We start from the raw sequence: 16338 nt of genomic DNA on the forward strand, positions 1-16338 counted from the left end.
ATTCCGGGAGTGCCCCCTGAAATCGAGAAGGCTACTGACTTTTCCCCTCTCAATCCTTCCCCCCGTCGAACGCCGTTACCCAAGGCATCTCCTCTCCTCCTCCCCCCCGATCCGGCCATGTCGTCCGCGCCGCCCGCCCACCAATCCAAGCCCTCCTACCAGCGCCGCCCTCCCCACTCCGGGCCGAGACAGCAGCCGCCGCCGCCGCCGCAGCCGCCGCAGCAGCGCTACGTCCCCAAATCCGCCGCCCCTCCCGCTCCTAAACCCTCGCCCCCACCGTCGCTCACCACCGCCCTCCGATCGTCGGCCGCCCCGTCTGCATCTGGCCCCGGCAGCAGCAGTGGCGGCGGAGCGGCTGATGGGTTCGTGTTCTACCTGCCGCACGACGAGGCGGTCGCGGCCGGGCTCGGCGGCCTCGACGCCCAGGAGTCACAGGCCGTCGTCGACCTCCTCAACGACGCGCTCGCGTCGCTCCTCCGTGCCAAGCCTCGCGAGTTCTGGCGCCAGGGTAATCGTACAACTCCTATGTGCATTGGATGCAAATCACAAACCTTAGTTTTTGGATTGGGAACCTGAGCCGGAAGCTTGGGAGCTTAGCCTTGTAACACTCGATTTGCTTGTCTGGTCTAGAACAGTTGCTCGAATGCAATTTAGTGCGAATTCTTATACACACATCTTGTTGCCTTTGTAATTTGCTAAGCCATGGATATAGCATGAAACTACAGCGAATATCTACTTATTTAGATGGTTACGATTCACTATAAATGGTCGAGTGCTTTGGTAGTGGGGATTTGTAGTGGTTCTTATCACGGACTTTTGATCTAGTCACTGACTTATGAATGTATAGTACATATGGTGGCTTAAATTCAGGATTCATTCATGCTTGAACTCGCACATATCTTATTTACAGGAGTGTTACACGCTTTGCTGATTATAGATTGATAGCTTGCTTAACAAATTGATTGGCATTTTTTAAATACCGCCTGCATTTTTATTAACTTATAATATATTGTATTTTCCTGCCTATTGTAAACATGCATATTAAACTTCTCAACGGGTTGTGATCTGGAGAAGTGTTGTGGTCAATTCAACTAACCGGTTCATGGCTTGGCTTACACATATAGATATATTGAGTGGTTAGTTGGCATTCAGTTGTATTTCCGATTATGTCTGGAATCTAGTTAATATCCCAGCTAAGATGTTGAAAATCTTATCTGTACTGGCTACTTGATTTGGAAGTTTATTTGCAATCTTAAATGCTTGATTGATTTCTTCCGCATATCAGCAAAACTGATGTCTGTGGTGCATACATAACTTTACTTTGGCGCTGATGAATTGCACTGGCTCAAGTAGTAAGTTTACTAGTCAGATGTTCAACAATTCCAAATTTATTTTTCACTATCAAACACTAGATAGCTATCAAGGTGCATGTGGTTCCTTGCATCTTCTCTGAATGATATCTACAGTAACAAAGTAAAGCTGATGAATATATGTATGGTATTGGTTATTGGTACTTTACCACTGCGCCAGGCTCTTTGTTGCGTTCTAGAATTGTTAACCCAAACTGGTCCCAGTGAACAATAGTTTAACGACTAGATAGCTCAACAAGAGAAATTGGGAGATGATCATGTTTTTGTTTGTGATTTGTCTAATGTTTTCACTCCTAGAGTTAGAACTTATGAAGAGATTTCAGAGCTACAGCCTACAGACAGCTGAACTTTGTTAGTGACATCTAGTACTTATCGTTGTTGTTTTTCTGCAGTGGCACAGAATGGCTCTCTGCATGCATTCCTAGATAGTTACCTACAATTCAGACACCGGTGGTATGATTTGCCACACAGGGGCCCCAGAGGGACAGTTGCTGGTTTGATTGTTGGGGAGCTTGAGCTTTGCCGCCGTGTCTTTATGGTCCTCTACCGCATGTGAGATTCCTATCATTTTGCAAGTTTCGATTTTATATCTGTAAAACCTTTTTCATAGATAGTGTATGCCGTCAAGAGTTAAATATAATTGTCGCGGTGTATCTCTTGTTTGTGTGTTAGATCATCAAACAAGGATCCTGGATCAGGCCCGGGTGAATCCCTTAGTACGAAGGAGCATACAGGTGAGATTGGGACTACTTCTTTGATCATTGTGTGCGTTCATCGATTTTATTGCAGAATTGAGTGGAATCATTTGTACCCCTGTAGCCCTTCTACAGGAGAAAAGACTGCTTGATCTACCAAAGTTGTTGGATATATGTGCTATATATGGGCATGACAATGGGGAGTTGACAAGCTCACTGGTTGGTTCCTGAGGCATTTCATTTGTTGTTGGTACTATTATTCTTTTCCATTTTTTCTGCATGGATGTAACTTATTAAACACAAATTCTATGTCATTCCTATATCCTACTATGAACTATGAATTCTTCAGTTAATAATGAGTTTATATCTCCAGGTTACAAATGCAATCGTTGTGCAGCCCAATTTACTCAATGGCATCAGTACCGTCCTTCCCCAATTCCTGGACATTTTCCACACAATGCAGGACAGGTGCATGGACTCATTACAGGTCTTTTTTCTTACTTGAATTTTGGTCACTTGTTAATGATGGATGCCATATATAGGTTTCTTTCTTCATTTATTGGGCAGCAACATCTAGACAATAGTTTGATGGGAGAAATTCTTTGTGCCTATGGTAAAACTACCAGCATTTCTTTTAGCTAGTGTTTTTGTTTCCGTTTTCAATCAATTTTTTTGAGAAGTGCATTTGCACTGTTAGTAAAAGGTTTTTCAGTTTGTTCATTCGCCTAATGAGGAAAATCAGTTCTGAATTTCTGATCAATAATTTAGTATATAATTCACTGGTGCAATGGTTTCCTGGAGTGTGTCATATTTTCTTTAGTTAAAAGAAAACACGATTGTGAAACTGGATCGACTCCTTTAGCTGCAAAGTGTCATGTTTCCTGGGACTGCTCATTCTACCTTTCGGTGCAACTTATAGCTGTATTGGTCTTAGAGTCCTTTGTTGTGCTAGTGCCATATGTTTGCAGCAAAATATGAGTTATATATCCTTTTAGCATTACTGTTATGTCACTTGCGTTGTCTGAAATTAATCAAATTATGTTATAGACAATTTGCATTGTTCTTTAGCTGTTCTAAACGTGCATTAGGGCAGGGTTGAGGTTGATGACAATGGAATTTGATGGTCATGTTTTTTGAGATGTGCATTTGCATTGTTTGTAAAAGGATTTCAGTTTGCTCATTCGCCTTACGAGGAAAATTATTCCTGAATTTTATATAATTCACTAGTGAAGTGGTTGCCTGGAGCGTGTCCTATTTTCTTAAGGAAAAAAAGACTGTGATACTGGATAGACTCATGTAGCTGAGAAGTGCATCATGTTCCCTGGGACTGCTCAGTTTACCTTTTGCTGCAATTTGTAGTAGTTGTATTGATCTTATACCCTTTTGTTGCACTAGTGCCATATGTTTGCAGCTAAATATGATGTATATATACTTTTAGCATTCCTGTTATGTCACTTGCTTTATCTGAAATTATGTTAATTGACAATTTGCATTGTTCTTTAGCTGTTCTGAACGTGCATTAGATCAGGGTAGAGGTTGATTGACATTTGATGGTACATGTTCTTTTATTCCTTTAGAAAAAATATATTATATTCAGAGTGAGGATAAATCTGCTTAAAATGATTAAAATGTTAACAACACAATTGGATTGAAGAATAAATCATGCATTTACAGCGAAATGATGCCAATCTATGATAGATCTTACAGAACTTGCATAAACACAACTTAATTGTAATTGATTTGTAGGTGCTCAGTTCACCTGGACCAAATGTCAGTGGACATACTCAGCTTCAGAAAGATTTCTCGGAGGTCAGTTTTATCTACTAGATGATACCCTGCGTGTTGCTGTGGTAATCTTGTTAAATGAAATGCCTAATTAGGTGCTATAGAAACAACTACAGTAACGAAAACAAAATATAAGAGTGTTCTTGATTTACACTTTCAAAACAATAAAAATATGAAGCGTATAACAAAATTATATATAAAAGAGAAAGAACCTTTAGATTGCAGTTAAAAGAGTACCATTCCTGAAAGAAATGTGAAGGATTAACTGCATAGGTATGCTCCAAGCGCCCAACCCATATACCGTGTCCATGCGAGCAAAATACCTAATAGAAAAATTAATTTATGACTTACACACATGATGTGGCAGCGCTGCGTTGATATGCTAATGCAAATAATGTAACTTATAACTTACATGCATGACTTGCCGATGTGGCATGGTGCATGGCTTGGAAAAACAGGGCAGTGGGTTGTACTTAGTTAGTAATAGAGGATTCTAGATTTGTTCTGATATATTTGTAGTTCTTTTGCTTAACTTTGATGCTTAATTGCGAATTTAATTTCCCTCAGGTGCTGGATTTTGTTAATGATGCAATTATTACTCTGGATGCCTTTGCTGATGCTTACCAGCCTGCTGCGTTATTATTATGTGCTTCTTTTGAAAGAGGGTAAGCTTTGTGCATTCATCCCTGATTGGTGCATGTTTGTTAACCAGGCATTGATGGTTTTGTACTACTTGATTTGCAGGGATCGAGTTGAGGAATTGCTGAACACCCTTGCAAGTTTGTATGATTTGTTGTTACCATCTTTGCTTCAGGGGTTTCAAGTTATGTCCAGTTCCCAAAGCAATGGAGAAACTTCGTCTGAAAGTATACTAAATGACATAGTTCTTGGCATAAGAATGCTATCAAAGAGAGTTGTTGGATTTGGTTGGAGATTATTAGAGTTCTGCTATTTAAATGATCAACTTAAGGAGGAGGATGTTCAAGCATCTACTAAGATGTTTCCAGCTAAAGTCGAAGATCCTATGATCAGGGGAGAAATAATAGTTCAAATACTCAAGGATATCAATAGAGAAGCTACTTACTCTTCTAATGGGAATCCTGGAAAGACGTTTATGCAAGCTCTTCAAAAGGAATTTCAGTTGATGAGCCGGATTGGCGATATTCGGAACAAAGGTAATTGATCAAATTTCTCAATTAAATACTTGCTTAGTGTCTTATATTTGTGAAGTTCCGCACAACAACACCCCCCCCCCCCCCCCCACTTATTGTGTCAAATTTTCAGTCAAAAGTATCTCGACATATCATAAGATTTTGTAGATTTATTTGGAGAAGTAATATAAGGTTTCATTGCCCCATATACTGATCTCTTGCATATGTGTACTGAATTTGTTTTATCTTGTTGGTGTGCTGTCACAGTACTTACCGCATGTCTGTGTGTAAGTTAACACAGTTAATAGGCTTATATTGTTCAGTGCTGTTCTAGTTTGAGATAGTAAAATGCTCTCAGTCAATGTCAGAATAGGAAGAATGAAATCCAGTGTCAAAATGAAATGTTTTTCAAGCTTGCTGAAATACCTTCATCCCGTAGGAGTTTTCTCATGCTTACCAGTTTTTGACGGCTTCCACTGTTTTTGCCCCAGCTAAGGCACCAACAGTGTTACCTACCTACTTCCTCCATCTAGGTTTATTAGGCTTCCTCGTATTTTGGGTCAAGTTTGACCATAAATTTAACTGATGAAATATAAACCTTATGTCACAAAAATTATACTGTGGAAAACCTCTTTTGAATACAAATCCACTAGTATACCTTTTGTACTATATACCTCATTTTGTGGGTCATATAGACGGTCAAAGTTTGGCACGAAATAAGACTGGCCCAATAAACCTGGACGGAGGAAGTACTAATCAAGTGCAGCACTTCTATCTGTGGTCCTATAATTTGGTACTTTTGAGGGTTTTTTTTTGACCGCGTACTTTTGAGTTATTGACCTCATAAGAAAGCACTTGTTTTGGTTTCCTATGCCTGGCAGAATTGTTCGATTGATGTACATGCCATATTCGTGTGATTCAAAGTTTTATATCATATTCCTTTTGATGCCAAACACTCTCTATTGATGCATTCCATGTGTTCCTGCTAATCTTTAACAGGATGGATATATATGGAGGATGAGCAGTTCCAGTTCATATCACGTCTGTGTGGATCCACTGTCACTTCTTGGAATAGTGTCCCTGATTTGCCAATATCTTCCCATGGTGGTGAACTTCAACAGAAGAATGAGGAAGCTGCTGTCATTGAGTCCAAGATTAGTCAGATAAGGGACCTTCTTCCTCATTATGGGAAAGGTTTCCTTGCCGCTTGCTTGGAAGCCTACAACCAGAACCATGAGGAAGTTACCGAAAGGTTACTAGATGGAACACTTCATAAGGATCTTCTAGCTTTAGACACTTCGTTACAAGAGATGCCACAACAAAAGTCTGCACCTAGTGTTGCGAAAGATAAAGGCAAAGGCGTACTAGTGGAAACTGTTCATAATATTGCAAATAAACCCCATAAAGTTGAGGCCCAATCTTCTTCAGTTTCATCAGCATCCAGGGCTCCTATCTCATATTTATCTTCAGTTTCATCAGCATCCAAGGCTCCTGCCTCATCTGTATCATCAGTTCCACAAGGTAGATTTATAAGGAAGACCGATGATGATCTGCCCAACTTTGCAGTTCTAGACTCACAAAAAGCCAAAGATGCTGTTAAGTCAGCTGTTCTCGATTCCCAGTATGAGTATGAGGATGAGTATGATGACTCGTTTGATGATCTTGGCTTCAGCGTGGCAGAGTCAAGTTATGAGGAAGCAGAGGACGCCAATGATGCTGAGGGTTCCTCCAGTGGCCCACGTTGGGCTTCACAGAAGCCACAATTTTATCTCAAGGGCGGGAAAAACTACAGCTACAAGGTTGCTGGTTCAGTTGCTGTATCAAATGCTCGAGAGGCGGCAGTCCTAAACAATACTCAGAAAGATACAATTCATGGTCTTGGTCGTGGTGGAAATTTACCTATCGGTGGAAATTTACCTATGGGAGTTCCCAACAGGCAGCATAGAGTTGTGGAGGAAGAGGAGGGTGGTCATGCAAACAGCTTCAGCAATCCCCGTGGTCGGGGCAGGGGCAGAAAGGGTGGCTGGGATCAGGGTAACCCATCGGAGGAGGACGAGAATTCTAGTGGCTCACAAAGTTTTGACCGTGATGGAAGAAGAGGGGGCAGGAACCATGGCAACCTGCCAGAGGTAAACAATGGCCAACAAGGTTTTGGCGGTGGTGCAAGAAGAGGGACCAGGGATGAGGACAACCGGCCAGAAATGAACAACCACTCTAATGTCCAGCAAGGTTTTGGTCGTGGCGCAAGAAGAGGGGCTAGGGAGGAGGACAACCGGCCAGAGGTAAACAATCGTCCTAATGCCCAGCAAGGTTTTGGCCGTGGCGCAAGAAGAGGGGACAGGGACGAGGACAACAGGCCAGAAGGGAATAACCATGGCCAGCAAGGTTTTGGTCGCGGTGGAAGAAGAGGGGAGCCAGAAGTGAATAACCATGGCCAGCAAGGTTTTGGTCGTGGTGCAAGAAGAGGGGACAGGGACGAGGACAACAGGCCAGAATTGAATAACCATGGCCAGCAAGGTTTTGGTCGTGGTGCACGAAGAGGGGACAGGAACCATGATGATCCAGTGGAGGACAATGAAGACCGTAATGCAGCACAAGGTTTCGCTCGAGGAGGGCCAGGCCCCCGTGGAGGCGGCGGAAGGAGAGGCGGCCGGAATCATAACCGGAGGGATCAGGCGCTGAGGAAGCATATGCAAGGAATGACAGGGCTTTAGCTCCCATCACTGTAGCATCACTGTTTTGAAGTTCAACAGTAAGTGTAAATTTGTCCAAGTGGTTTTGAGGGACAGATGATGTTCGCACAAGCCAAGCTTGTATTTTGGTTGTTCTCAGTTACGAATTCATACGACAACATGCAGCAGCCCCCATAGATACTTTGTTTTGAAGGAAAAAAAAACTATAATGAAATGAGGGAACTTTTAAAGGTGAATTACTGTATGAAGTAGCATGCTGCTCGTGCATCGTTACGGCAGGAACATACTGCATTTTTGGTACTTCAAAGATTTATCTTGATTCAACAAATATATGTAGCCTAGTGCTCTGTACCTTTGAAACATGTTATGCTTTTGTATTGGGTAGTGTGTGAACGTGTGGTTGCAATGGCGTGGGCCGCGAGCCCGCGAGGGTTCATAAAAGCGGGAAATACGTTCTCTTCTTTTAAATGTATACACTGAAAATCGTTGTTGTTGGGAACCTTCTTTTATTTTTGACCGAATTGTTGTTGGGAACCTCATCCCTTTGTTTATACGGCACAGAAATGGATTCACTTTCTGTCCAAAACCCGGTATGCTTGAGATTGGCCGAGGCCATGGCGTCTTCAGAGAGGAATCATGAAGGGAAGCAATCATGGCGTCACCAAGGAGACCCACCGTCCTCATTCACTTCCAGAGCGTCTCCATTCTAGTCTACAGGAAGGAGGGAAGGCTCGTGAAGCTTGGAATCATCATTCGCCTGGGGGAGAAAAAGGTTAGCGACATACTTTCACCCTAGTTCTAGTTATGCTTTCTTTATCTCTACGCAAAGAGGGCATGCTCAACTCAAGTGATCTCCATCGATCACCTCACCTGCACAGTACAGAGGTAAAAAGCCTGCCGCTTGCAGTGGAGGAGATGATGGTGGCGGTGCCGTCGCTGGCATGCCATGCTCTCATGCTTTGCCTTGACCACGCTTTTTTACAGTTAAATCGTAAACATGGTGATGGTTCCCCTTTCCACCTTTCTGTTGCCCGCAGAGATATCTGGAAGGAAGGATGGCCTAGTACTAGTGCCTTTCAAGTGATATGTAAAGCATATCCATCCAAGGTATGGCTGGTAGATTTGCCTGTTCTTCCATGTGCAAGAGAAATTTGAAAGAGGAGTTGTACAGAGTGGATAAACGTAAGTTGAATTACAGGAATTTAGTGGTCATCTGAAAAATTATTTCCACATTGTACCACTAGTCCCCGACTACATGAATGAACGTAATTATACATAAGAAAAGGTGTGACCATCTGTAACTGTTGCTAGATAACTAGTGAAGCAGCCTATTTCTAAGCCTCAACATTGCAAGCTACGCAAAAAGAAGAGGAAGATCTTCCTGTCATTATTCTTCTTTTGTACAAAAAATTCCACACATTCCAAGTTGTATACACCCCGATCTCTCCTAACCTTGATCATCCCAAGGTCAAATATGTGCTTAATTATCACTATCATACATTTGCCGCACCTGCTAAAGCTATCAAACTTCATATGTGCTATGTCCATTGCAAAATTCATTCTGCTCCTTCACCACCACCACCCCTCCCCCAACCCCCTCTCCTATGACGACATGCTATCATCGTCGTCGTCGGAGTTGTTCTGCCGCCGTTGGCCATACAAGCTTAGAACCGGCAATGGGGCTGCTGTTGAAACACGGAACGACCTCGCCGACCCGACGACGGTTCTGTCCTGCTGCATCCGGCCAACCTCCCTGCAGACATGATCCAGCATCGAGAGGAAGTCTCTCACCACCATGAATATCCTCAGAGGGTGCGCCTCCTCCTTGGAGGCGTCGCCATGGAAGTAATCCGTGATGTCTTTCACTCTCCCCAGAGCCCGCTTCTCCTCGCCTCTAACTATCTCGATCTCCTTCTCGGCTTCCTTCAAAAAGCCCTGCATTGCGGTGAAGAACCTCTGGCCCTGCGTGCATTGCCTCTCGAGCTGCAACACCGACTTGATCTTTTCGAGGCCAGTTTCGAGCTTGCTGACGTAGCCGTGCAGAACATCGAAGTCCATGGAAGCTGCCTTCTTGACGTTTCCGAGCTCGCTGCTCAGCCCGCACACAACTTTGAGGCCTTTATCTTTAGAGCTGGTGACCGTGGCATTTTCCTTTTCAGATTTTGCGTCTTCTGATCTGATCATTTCTTGGACAACAAAATGCAGGAGCGTGGTTTTGCCATCGGCTCCCTTGACATCTGCAAGCTTTAGGAGGGTGTCAAGCTTGAAGGCTTTAGCCTCACCCCGGTTCGTGCCGACATTCATCCGGTTCCCCGTCCTCAGCACTGCTTCAAGGAGTTTTAGGAACAACCTGCTACCCCTAAGATCTTCACAAGCTGCCTGAAAACAAGCCAAGAAATGTGAGCTAACCACATGTGTAATAGCTGAATATGGATACTGATATTTCATACTCAAGTCAAGGATGCGCGGTACTAAAAATGACACTGATTTCAAAACTAGCATACCTCCAGCGTTTCAAAAGATTTCCTTAGGTAATTGATCTCAGTCTCAAAATTGGCTCGGTACAGCATGGCGTCGACTCTTTTGAAGGCGAAAGGTATATCCAGCACAGTCTTGAGAAAGCGCTCTGCGGTTCCCAGCTTCGATAGGTCGCCGCTGTAATCTCGTAGTTTAACCTCCTCCTCTTTCGTAGGCGCCATCTTGACTAACGTTTCCAAAAGCTCACTGCCTAAACATTCAGCATTGCCTGTTCAAATATGGAGTAGAAGTAATGTAGTCAGTGGACACTGCTGTACAGGGAAGTGATATGAACAGCAAAACACTCCATTGAAAAGTATGAAAACGATTTTGTGTAGAAATCAGGGGTAGTTTGATTCAGAGAGCAAATTTTGGGCGTTGGACTTTTGAAGTCAAGTGAGACGACGCCATCGTTTATAATGGAAGAAAGGAAAAAAAAGATCAGTGTAACGGTTGTTGGATGTTTGTTCTACCTAGATGTTCACAGCCTTCCTACTAGAAAAGGATTGGTCGAGCTATTTTCTTCCCTTATTGATTTCAAGTCCTTGTATGTTCTATTGAAGTTTTATTATCAAGAACCAGAATTTCTGTTAATTGTCAAGCACCTGTCACTATTGAACTGCAAATTTGAATCTCATTGAAAGCAAAACGCGAATCACAAAATCAGATGAAAAGAGCATCCTACCAACCGAAGTATCCTTGATCCTTATGCTAGATACCTAATCACAATCAAACATGACTCCTCAATTTAAGGTTTGCAAACAAAATAGACTCATATTATTTCTTAGCTGGCTCAACTTTGCGAATGCCAATCAGGTGAAAAATGAGCTGAAAAATTCGTCCAAGAACGCAAAATTATTATCACAGTAGATGCAGCACAAGCACACTCACCATCCAAGAGCGCATCCGAGACCTCCTCGCGCGTGACATTCAGGGCGCGCAGCAAGATGGCGATGTTCTGCGCTTTCTTGGGGTCGAGCACCCTCTCCTCCTGCCTGAACGGCGGCACGGCTGGCTTCCTCCCGGCGTCCCTCGGCGGCGCGGCGGGCATGGAGTTGTTCATGAAGAGCGCCTCGATCATGTCCTCGTCCAACCTGAAAGAAACGGCTCCACATCACGCACAGTTCGGAGACCACCGGCATATGCGGATCAAGCGTTTACTGTGGAAACAGGGTCTCAACTGGAATGAGCTTGACTTGAGCTGGTCCCAGACCATGGCGCGGTCGGAGGTCGCCCGCACCTTGTCCCAGTGCAGCGGCTTCAGCTTCGGCAGGCCGCCGGCCGCGTCGTCCTCTGCCCGCATCGACGTGCTCCCGTTGTACTCCGCGGCTGTCGCCGCCGTGATCGGCATCGGCATGGCAATGCGGGGTCCTTCCGGCGGCAGCGGCTTCAGCAACCGGCGCCTCGATGTCGGCTCCGCCGTCTTTGGGGGCAGGCTGTTAGTTGACGCCGTCGGTGGCGGTGGAGGAGGTGCTGGTGGTCGTCTTGGAGCTGTGTTGGACTTGGGCGGCGCTGGTGGTGGTGGAGGAGGAGGAGGTGGTGGTGGTGGTGGCGGCCGTGGAGGTAGGTTGGAGGGTTGCACCGGCCGCGGGGATGGCGAGATTGCCTGCTTGGCGTCGGGGGTAGAGCCGGTGGAGAAGCGCGTGCGCGGGGGCGTGCGCGTGCGGCGGGATCGTGGGGGCGGCGGGAGCGCGGCGATGGCGGCGACCGGGGGAAAGAAATCGCTGGTCATGCTGGGCAGGCTGCGGCGGGAAGCGGTTGTGGTGGTGGGCGGGCTGGACGCGCTGGCCTCGCTCCACGTCTCGCCGTACACGCCACTGCCGGCCCCGGCGCCGGCGCCGGAGCCGGAGCCCCCAGAGCGCTGCCGCGGCGTGTAGTAGGCGTCCTCGTCGGAGGAGCCCATGGTGGTGGCGCGTCGCAGCGGCGGGAGCGGCCGGAGCTCCGGGCTCGGGTGGTCGGTGGCCTCGTCGCGGCACACCCCGCGCCGCGCGCGCTCGTTCCGCAGCTTGCGGTACGGGGACCCGGCGAGATCGGCGGTGGTGGGCCCGCGCTGGTGCGCGGGCGTGGTGGGCTCCACCGTGCCGACGTAGAGGAAGTCGGTGGCGGAGGGGGCCGTGCGGCGGAGCGCCGGCCCGCCGTCGGGGCCGAGCAGCTTCTGCGAGTCGCAGCGTCGGCGGGCGCGGCCGGTGATGAGGAACGCGCAGGCGAAGCCGAGCAGCGCGACCGCGGCCGCGGCGGCCGCCCCGGCAGCCACTATGGTCGCCTTCTTGGGGCCGTGGCCAGCGGCAGCGGCAGAGGGCGGGGTGGAGACGTCGGCGGTGACGGTGTTCGGGGGCGACGAAGCCGTACCGCCGCCACCGCCACCGCCATCACTGGACACCGGCGGCGCCGGAGGGAAGAAGTCGCCGGGAGGGGCATCGGGCGTCGCCACCGGAGGGCTGGGGTCGGAGGTGAAGTCGGGCGCGGGCGGAGGCGGCGACGACGGGGGCGGGGTCCACTCAATGGGGAAGAGCGGCTGGTGCAGCACCCGCCTGGGCACGACGGCGTCGGCCGACACCGCTGGCGAGACGCACCCGCACAGCACCAGCTGCGCGAGCAGCAGCGCGATGGCGGGAGGCATTTGGCGGGCTGGGCGAGCGGCGAGCACGCTCAAGAAGAAGAAGAAGAAGATAAAAGCCAAAGCCAGAGCGCAGCTTCGGCCCTGCTTTCTAGAGTGAGAGAGAGACAGACCGGGAGGGGGAGAGAGAGTGTGAACCGAGAGGAGAGAGAAGGAGAGTGAGAGTGAGAGGGGACGCCGCCATTTTCGGCTTCGGAGATGTACCATATGCGATCGCCACCATCACCATGGGCGGAGAGAGATCGACCGATCACCCAGCAACGGTCTGGCCCGGCTCTCCATACGTGGCGGTGGCGCCCCCGGCCCCGAATCTGCTTTCCGTTCGCCTCTCTTTTGCTTCTTTTCCTCGCCGCTTTTCTTTTCCTCGGCGCTCCGCTTTGGCATCCCACTACGGAAATTGGAAAACAAATGCGTGCCGCCGTAGATGGTAGATCTAAACCTCTTTTCCCTGCCATCCCAAAGCTGGGTGTGCGGGTGCTAATGCACAACAACTTTGATCGGAATGGGGATTTCGTGCCGCGTTTGGGAGGTTTTCGCTGGATTATAATACGGCTCTTGGTAGGTTGGTACGCCCGCCGCGCAAGGTAAAGGAAATATTCCACACATGCACGATACTTTGCGTACCGACAAGCCAGCTCCCTCCCTCTCTCTCTATATCGATAACAACAAATGGAGGTAGTACAGTACATCAGCAATAGTAGTACTTCCAGGATCCCTGTGGCCATGCATGTGGGTCTTGCCGATTAAGGATGCGCACCGCATTTTAATTAGTATTACGTAGCTTCTTTTGACCCGATTTGTTAACGGAGAGGCCTTTAGATTCCAGCAAATCCCTGATGGACGGATTGCTGCTGCTTTACTAGTGAAGTTTCTTTTCCTCCTTAACGAAGTTATCAGTAGACTCCCGCCCGCTTTTTCGCTTCTTGTTGTGTGATCGGCCGTCTCCATCATTTCATTCCCTGGGCAGGGCAGGGCAGGGCAGGGCAGGGGTAGCTGGGAACGGGATGGGTGGGATCTTCAAATACTTTGCTTAAGCGCCTTGCTTTTCTCTCCTCTTCATCAGTGCAATTGGCTTTGTGCCAAAGCGTATTACGGTGGGGATGCGTGTCTCCTGCCTGCCGTGTGCATGTCATGAATAAATGAATGATCACACGTATACTAACCAGGGTAGACTAGTGCAGGAGATTAGGCTATGTAGATGGGGTCCCACGTGCATGCATGCATGGCCGGGGCCTGCATGCGGAGTTGTATAATCAGCACGTCAAGCATCTGCTTTGGCGCGTCGCCTGTCACGTGGAAAGCGGACCCGATCCCGGAGCGCACAACTCAACAGTGTGCGTGCGTCTACCCCCTGCTTTGCATGCAAAACCCTTTGCCGAAACGGTAGTGTATATATATACTCTATGTACAGAATCGCATACAGCCATACATACAGGACTGTGTCGATCCGGCCGTGCATGCATCGAGAGGCGGTCGACCTGACGACAAATGAAGAAACTAGACCTACGTGTGTCCTTAAAGCTCGCTCCCTTATCCACCATGGAGAAGGTTCTTTGCTTGGCGAAACAAGCTTCGTAGAGCCTGACCTGCCTAAGAGCAGGTACAATAGCAGGTTATAAGCCTGCTTACATGGTAATTTTACTTACGTAGAAAAGAAAGACATAAAAAATAAAGAAATTGGCTCTTATATAACAGCCTAGATACATGCGTATTTGTAGATAGATGTAATAAATGTGAAAAAAAGATAGTGAAAAAAATATTAATTTTATAGCCATCATTATAGCTAACCTTGTTATATGAACAAATGTATGTATTGATAACCAGTAGTTGACTATGTATTTTTTTTGTCCAGTTGACTATGTTAAATTTTTTGCATGCAGTTGACTATGTTATTAACCATGCTCTAAGACCCTGTTTGGTTTCAATAAGTCACGTGACTTATAAGTCAGTGACTTAAAACCAGTGACTTATAAGTCACGCCTGTTTGGTTGTCATCTGACTTATAAGTCATCTTTCTATGCAAAAGTGCGTGACTTATAAGTTTTAAGTTAGGGTGGAGCAACTTATGACTTATAAGTTAGGGTGACTTATAAGTTGGGTCTGTTTGGTAAAATAAGTCACTTTTCGTATTTTTCAACTTATAAGCTGGTGACTTATTTGAAACCAAACAGGGCCTAAGCAAGGCTGCAGTTAACTGCATGGTTTTTTTTTTTTTCGAAACGAACTGCATGGTTACTTGACCGACTTAATTTATTCTTCTCTTGCTCCTCTTGTTTAACAGTGCAATGTTGTTTGTGCTCTGGGCCTGGGTAAGCATTCGCGTGGCAAGTCGCCTGCGTCGCATTCATGGAGGAGTGGAGAAGAACTGGTAGATAACTAGATATCTATTCTTTGGTATTTTGTGTTTTTATTTATTACAGGCTAGTGAGTGGTAAGGTCGTGCACAAGGTTAAAGATGGAGAGAAAGAGAGAGTTGTGCCTGGCTTAGGATCGTGGTGAGTAAAATATGAGACGCTCCGGGTGTAGTCATTCGCGCGTGCTCTGAGACACGTAGGCCCTGTTTGATCATTTGTTTACACTGCGGCGACTCCCAGTCCCAGGCTAACAATGTTAATGATGTTCAACCGTCCAGGGACCACGAGGAATACTTTAAAACGGGCGCTAGATCGTTGCAATTTGAGACCCGTCTTGTGTTGGCCCTTGTGCTTGTGCATGCACAGAATCAGAAAGGAAAAAAAACACATGTTCTGAACAAATTAGATGCAACAAAACAGAGCATCGCTAGTACAGTAGTTAAAGATGGAACAAAACAGAGCGACTCCCGTAGCTAAATCGTCATTGATTCTTGCTGTAGATGGTACCATGGCAATTGGCATGGCAGCTTGTGTCGGCAGTAGGCCGACGGAACACAGTACACAGAAGAAGTGTCGGTGGCCGATCAGCCGGGCTTTGGCTTGTACGGGGCCCGGGAGGTGTCGTCTTCACTCTTCACCGGACACAAAGGTGGCAGCTAGTGCTCTGCAAACTCGTGCGAGCGGCTGCATCGATCGATATGTCAGCTTGTGATGTGCGTGCGCGCGGCTGCATCGATCGGGCTATGTACGCCGCTGGCTGTCGTGGAGCTCCACGCATTTCATTTTAAAAATCGTGCGGATCCAGATCCAGGGCAATTCTGCTGGCACGGTGGCACTACTGACACCAATGCCGTGAGGGAACCGGAGTTGGATGCCAAGTCGCTGTCTGCTGGTCCGGGGTTGATGCTCTTTGGGTTTGGCTCGCGTTCTCTGGGCGTTGTTTAGAGGGACCATTTTCTGGGCCTGGCTACAACGCTGCCGAGTTGTTTCTCATCCTTGTTGGCGGCTCTTTTATTACTGGTGCCATTGCGGCCAGCGGGGATAGAATAATGCTTTCGTTACGGTTTGGTTTAGAAGGTGTGTTTGTAATTTTTATGAAACTTGGGTGGTTATTGATTGGTTATGAGATGGACTGAAAAATGCCATTCATACAACG

General features: G+C 47.0%; 3 protein-coding genes across 4 annotated transcripts; 2 read left to right on the plus strand and 1 right to left on the minus strand.

Annotated features, from left to right (window-relative positions):
• Positions 1-10: 10 nt before the first annotated feature.
• On the plus strand, positions 11-7930 carry LOC123449389 (activating signal cointegrator 1 complex subunit 2). Its single transcript, XM_045126598.1, has 9 exons — positions 11-508; positions 1763-1922; positions 2043-2104; positions 2190-2284; positions 2439-2552; positions 3812-3874; positions 4418-4515; positions 4595-5025; positions 6001-7930. The coding sequence occupies exons 1-9, from the start codon at positions 118-120 to the stop codon at positions 7713-7715; spliced, it is 3129 nt and encodes a 1042-aa protein (XP_044982533.1). The 5' UTR covers positions 11-117; the 3' UTR covers positions 7716-7930.
• A 225-nt stretch (positions 7931-8155) lies between these two features.
• On the plus strand, positions 8156-15532 carry LOC123449392. Of its 2 annotated transcripts, none has more exons than XM_045126601.1 (3): positions 8156-8466; positions 8679-8801; positions 15110-15532. In XM_045126601.1, exons 1-3 carry the CDS (start codon positions 8347-8349, stop codon positions 15206-15208), a joined length of 342 nt encoding a protein of 113 aa, XP_044982536.1. In that variant the 5' UTR covers positions 8156-8346; the 3' UTR covers positions 15209-15532. The 2 variants fall into 2 exon arrangements, with proteins under 2 accessions (XP_044982536.1, XP_044982537.1); XM_045126602.1 differs by lacking the exon at positions 15110-15532 and adding an exon at positions 9900-9987.
• LOC123449390 (formin-like protein 8) lies at positions 8861-13332 on the minus strand. The gene is made up of 4 exons (XM_045126599.1): positions 11393-13332; positions 11103-11305; positions 10199-10440; positions 8861-10073 (listed from the first exon to the last, which is right to left on the minus strand). The coding sequence occupies exons 1-4, from the start codon at positions 13033-13035 to the stop codon at positions 9297-9299; spliced, it is 2865 nt and encodes a 954-aa protein (XP_044982534.1). The 5' UTR covers positions 13036-13332; the 3' UTR covers positions 8861-9296.
• Positions 15533-16338: the final 806 nt, after the last annotated feature.

The sequence above is a fragment of the Hordeum vulgare genome, chromosome 4H (assembly GCF_904849725.1).
Source record: "Hordeum vulgare subsp. vulgare chromosome 4H, MorexV3_pseudomolecules_assembly, whole genome shotgun sequence".
In the NCBI taxonomy this organism is placed as follows: Eukaryota; Viridiplantae; Streptophyta; class Magnoliopsida; order Poales; family Poaceae; genus Hordeum; species Hordeum vulgare.

What these genes read in the sequence shown, in the direction of transcription:
- LOC123449390 (XM_045126599.1), bottom strand. Translation starts at nt 13,035, where the DNA reads ATGGTACATCTCCGAAGCCGAAAATGGCGGCGTCCCCTCTCACTCTCA. An exon ending in CTCGGATGCGCTCTTGGATG is followed by an intron (nt 10,441 to 11,102) that starts GTGAGTGTGCTT and finishes ATATTTGAACAG; the next exon opens with GCAATGCTGAATGTTTAGGC. An exon ending in AATCTTTTGAAACGCTGGAG is followed by an intron (nt 10,074 to 10,198) that starts GTATGCTAGTTT and finishes GCTTGTTTTCAG; the next exon opens with GCAGCTTGTGAAGATCTTAG.
- LOC123449389 (XM_045126598.1), top strand. Translation starts at nt 118, where the DNA reads ATGTCGTCCGCGCCGCCCGCCCACCAATCCAAGCCCTCCTACCAGCGC. An exon ending in TGTGCTTCTTTTGAAAGAGG is followed by an intron (nt 4,516 to 4,594) that starts GTAAGCTTTGTG and finishes CTTGATTTGCAG; the next exon opens with GGATCGAGTTGAGGAATTGC. An exon ending in TGGCGATATTCGGAACAAAG is followed by an intron (nt 5,026 to 6,000) that starts GTAATTGATCAA and finishes AATCTTTAACAG; the next exon opens with GATGGATATATATGGAGGAT.
- LOC123449392 (XM_045126601.1), top strand. Translation starts at nt 8,347, where the DNA reads ATGGCGTCACCAAGGAGACCCACCGTCCTCATTCACTTCCAGAGCGTC. An exon ending in TTCGCCTGGGGGAGAAAAAG is followed by an intron (nt 8,467 to 8,678) that starts GTTAGCGACATA and finishes GCTTTTTTACAG; the next exon opens with TTAAATCGTAAACATGGTGA. An exon ending in GTAAAGCATATCCATCCAAG is followed by an intron (nt 8,802 to 15,109) that starts GTATGGCTGGTA and finishes CTTGTTTAACAG; the next exon opens with TGCAATGTTGTTTGTGCTCT.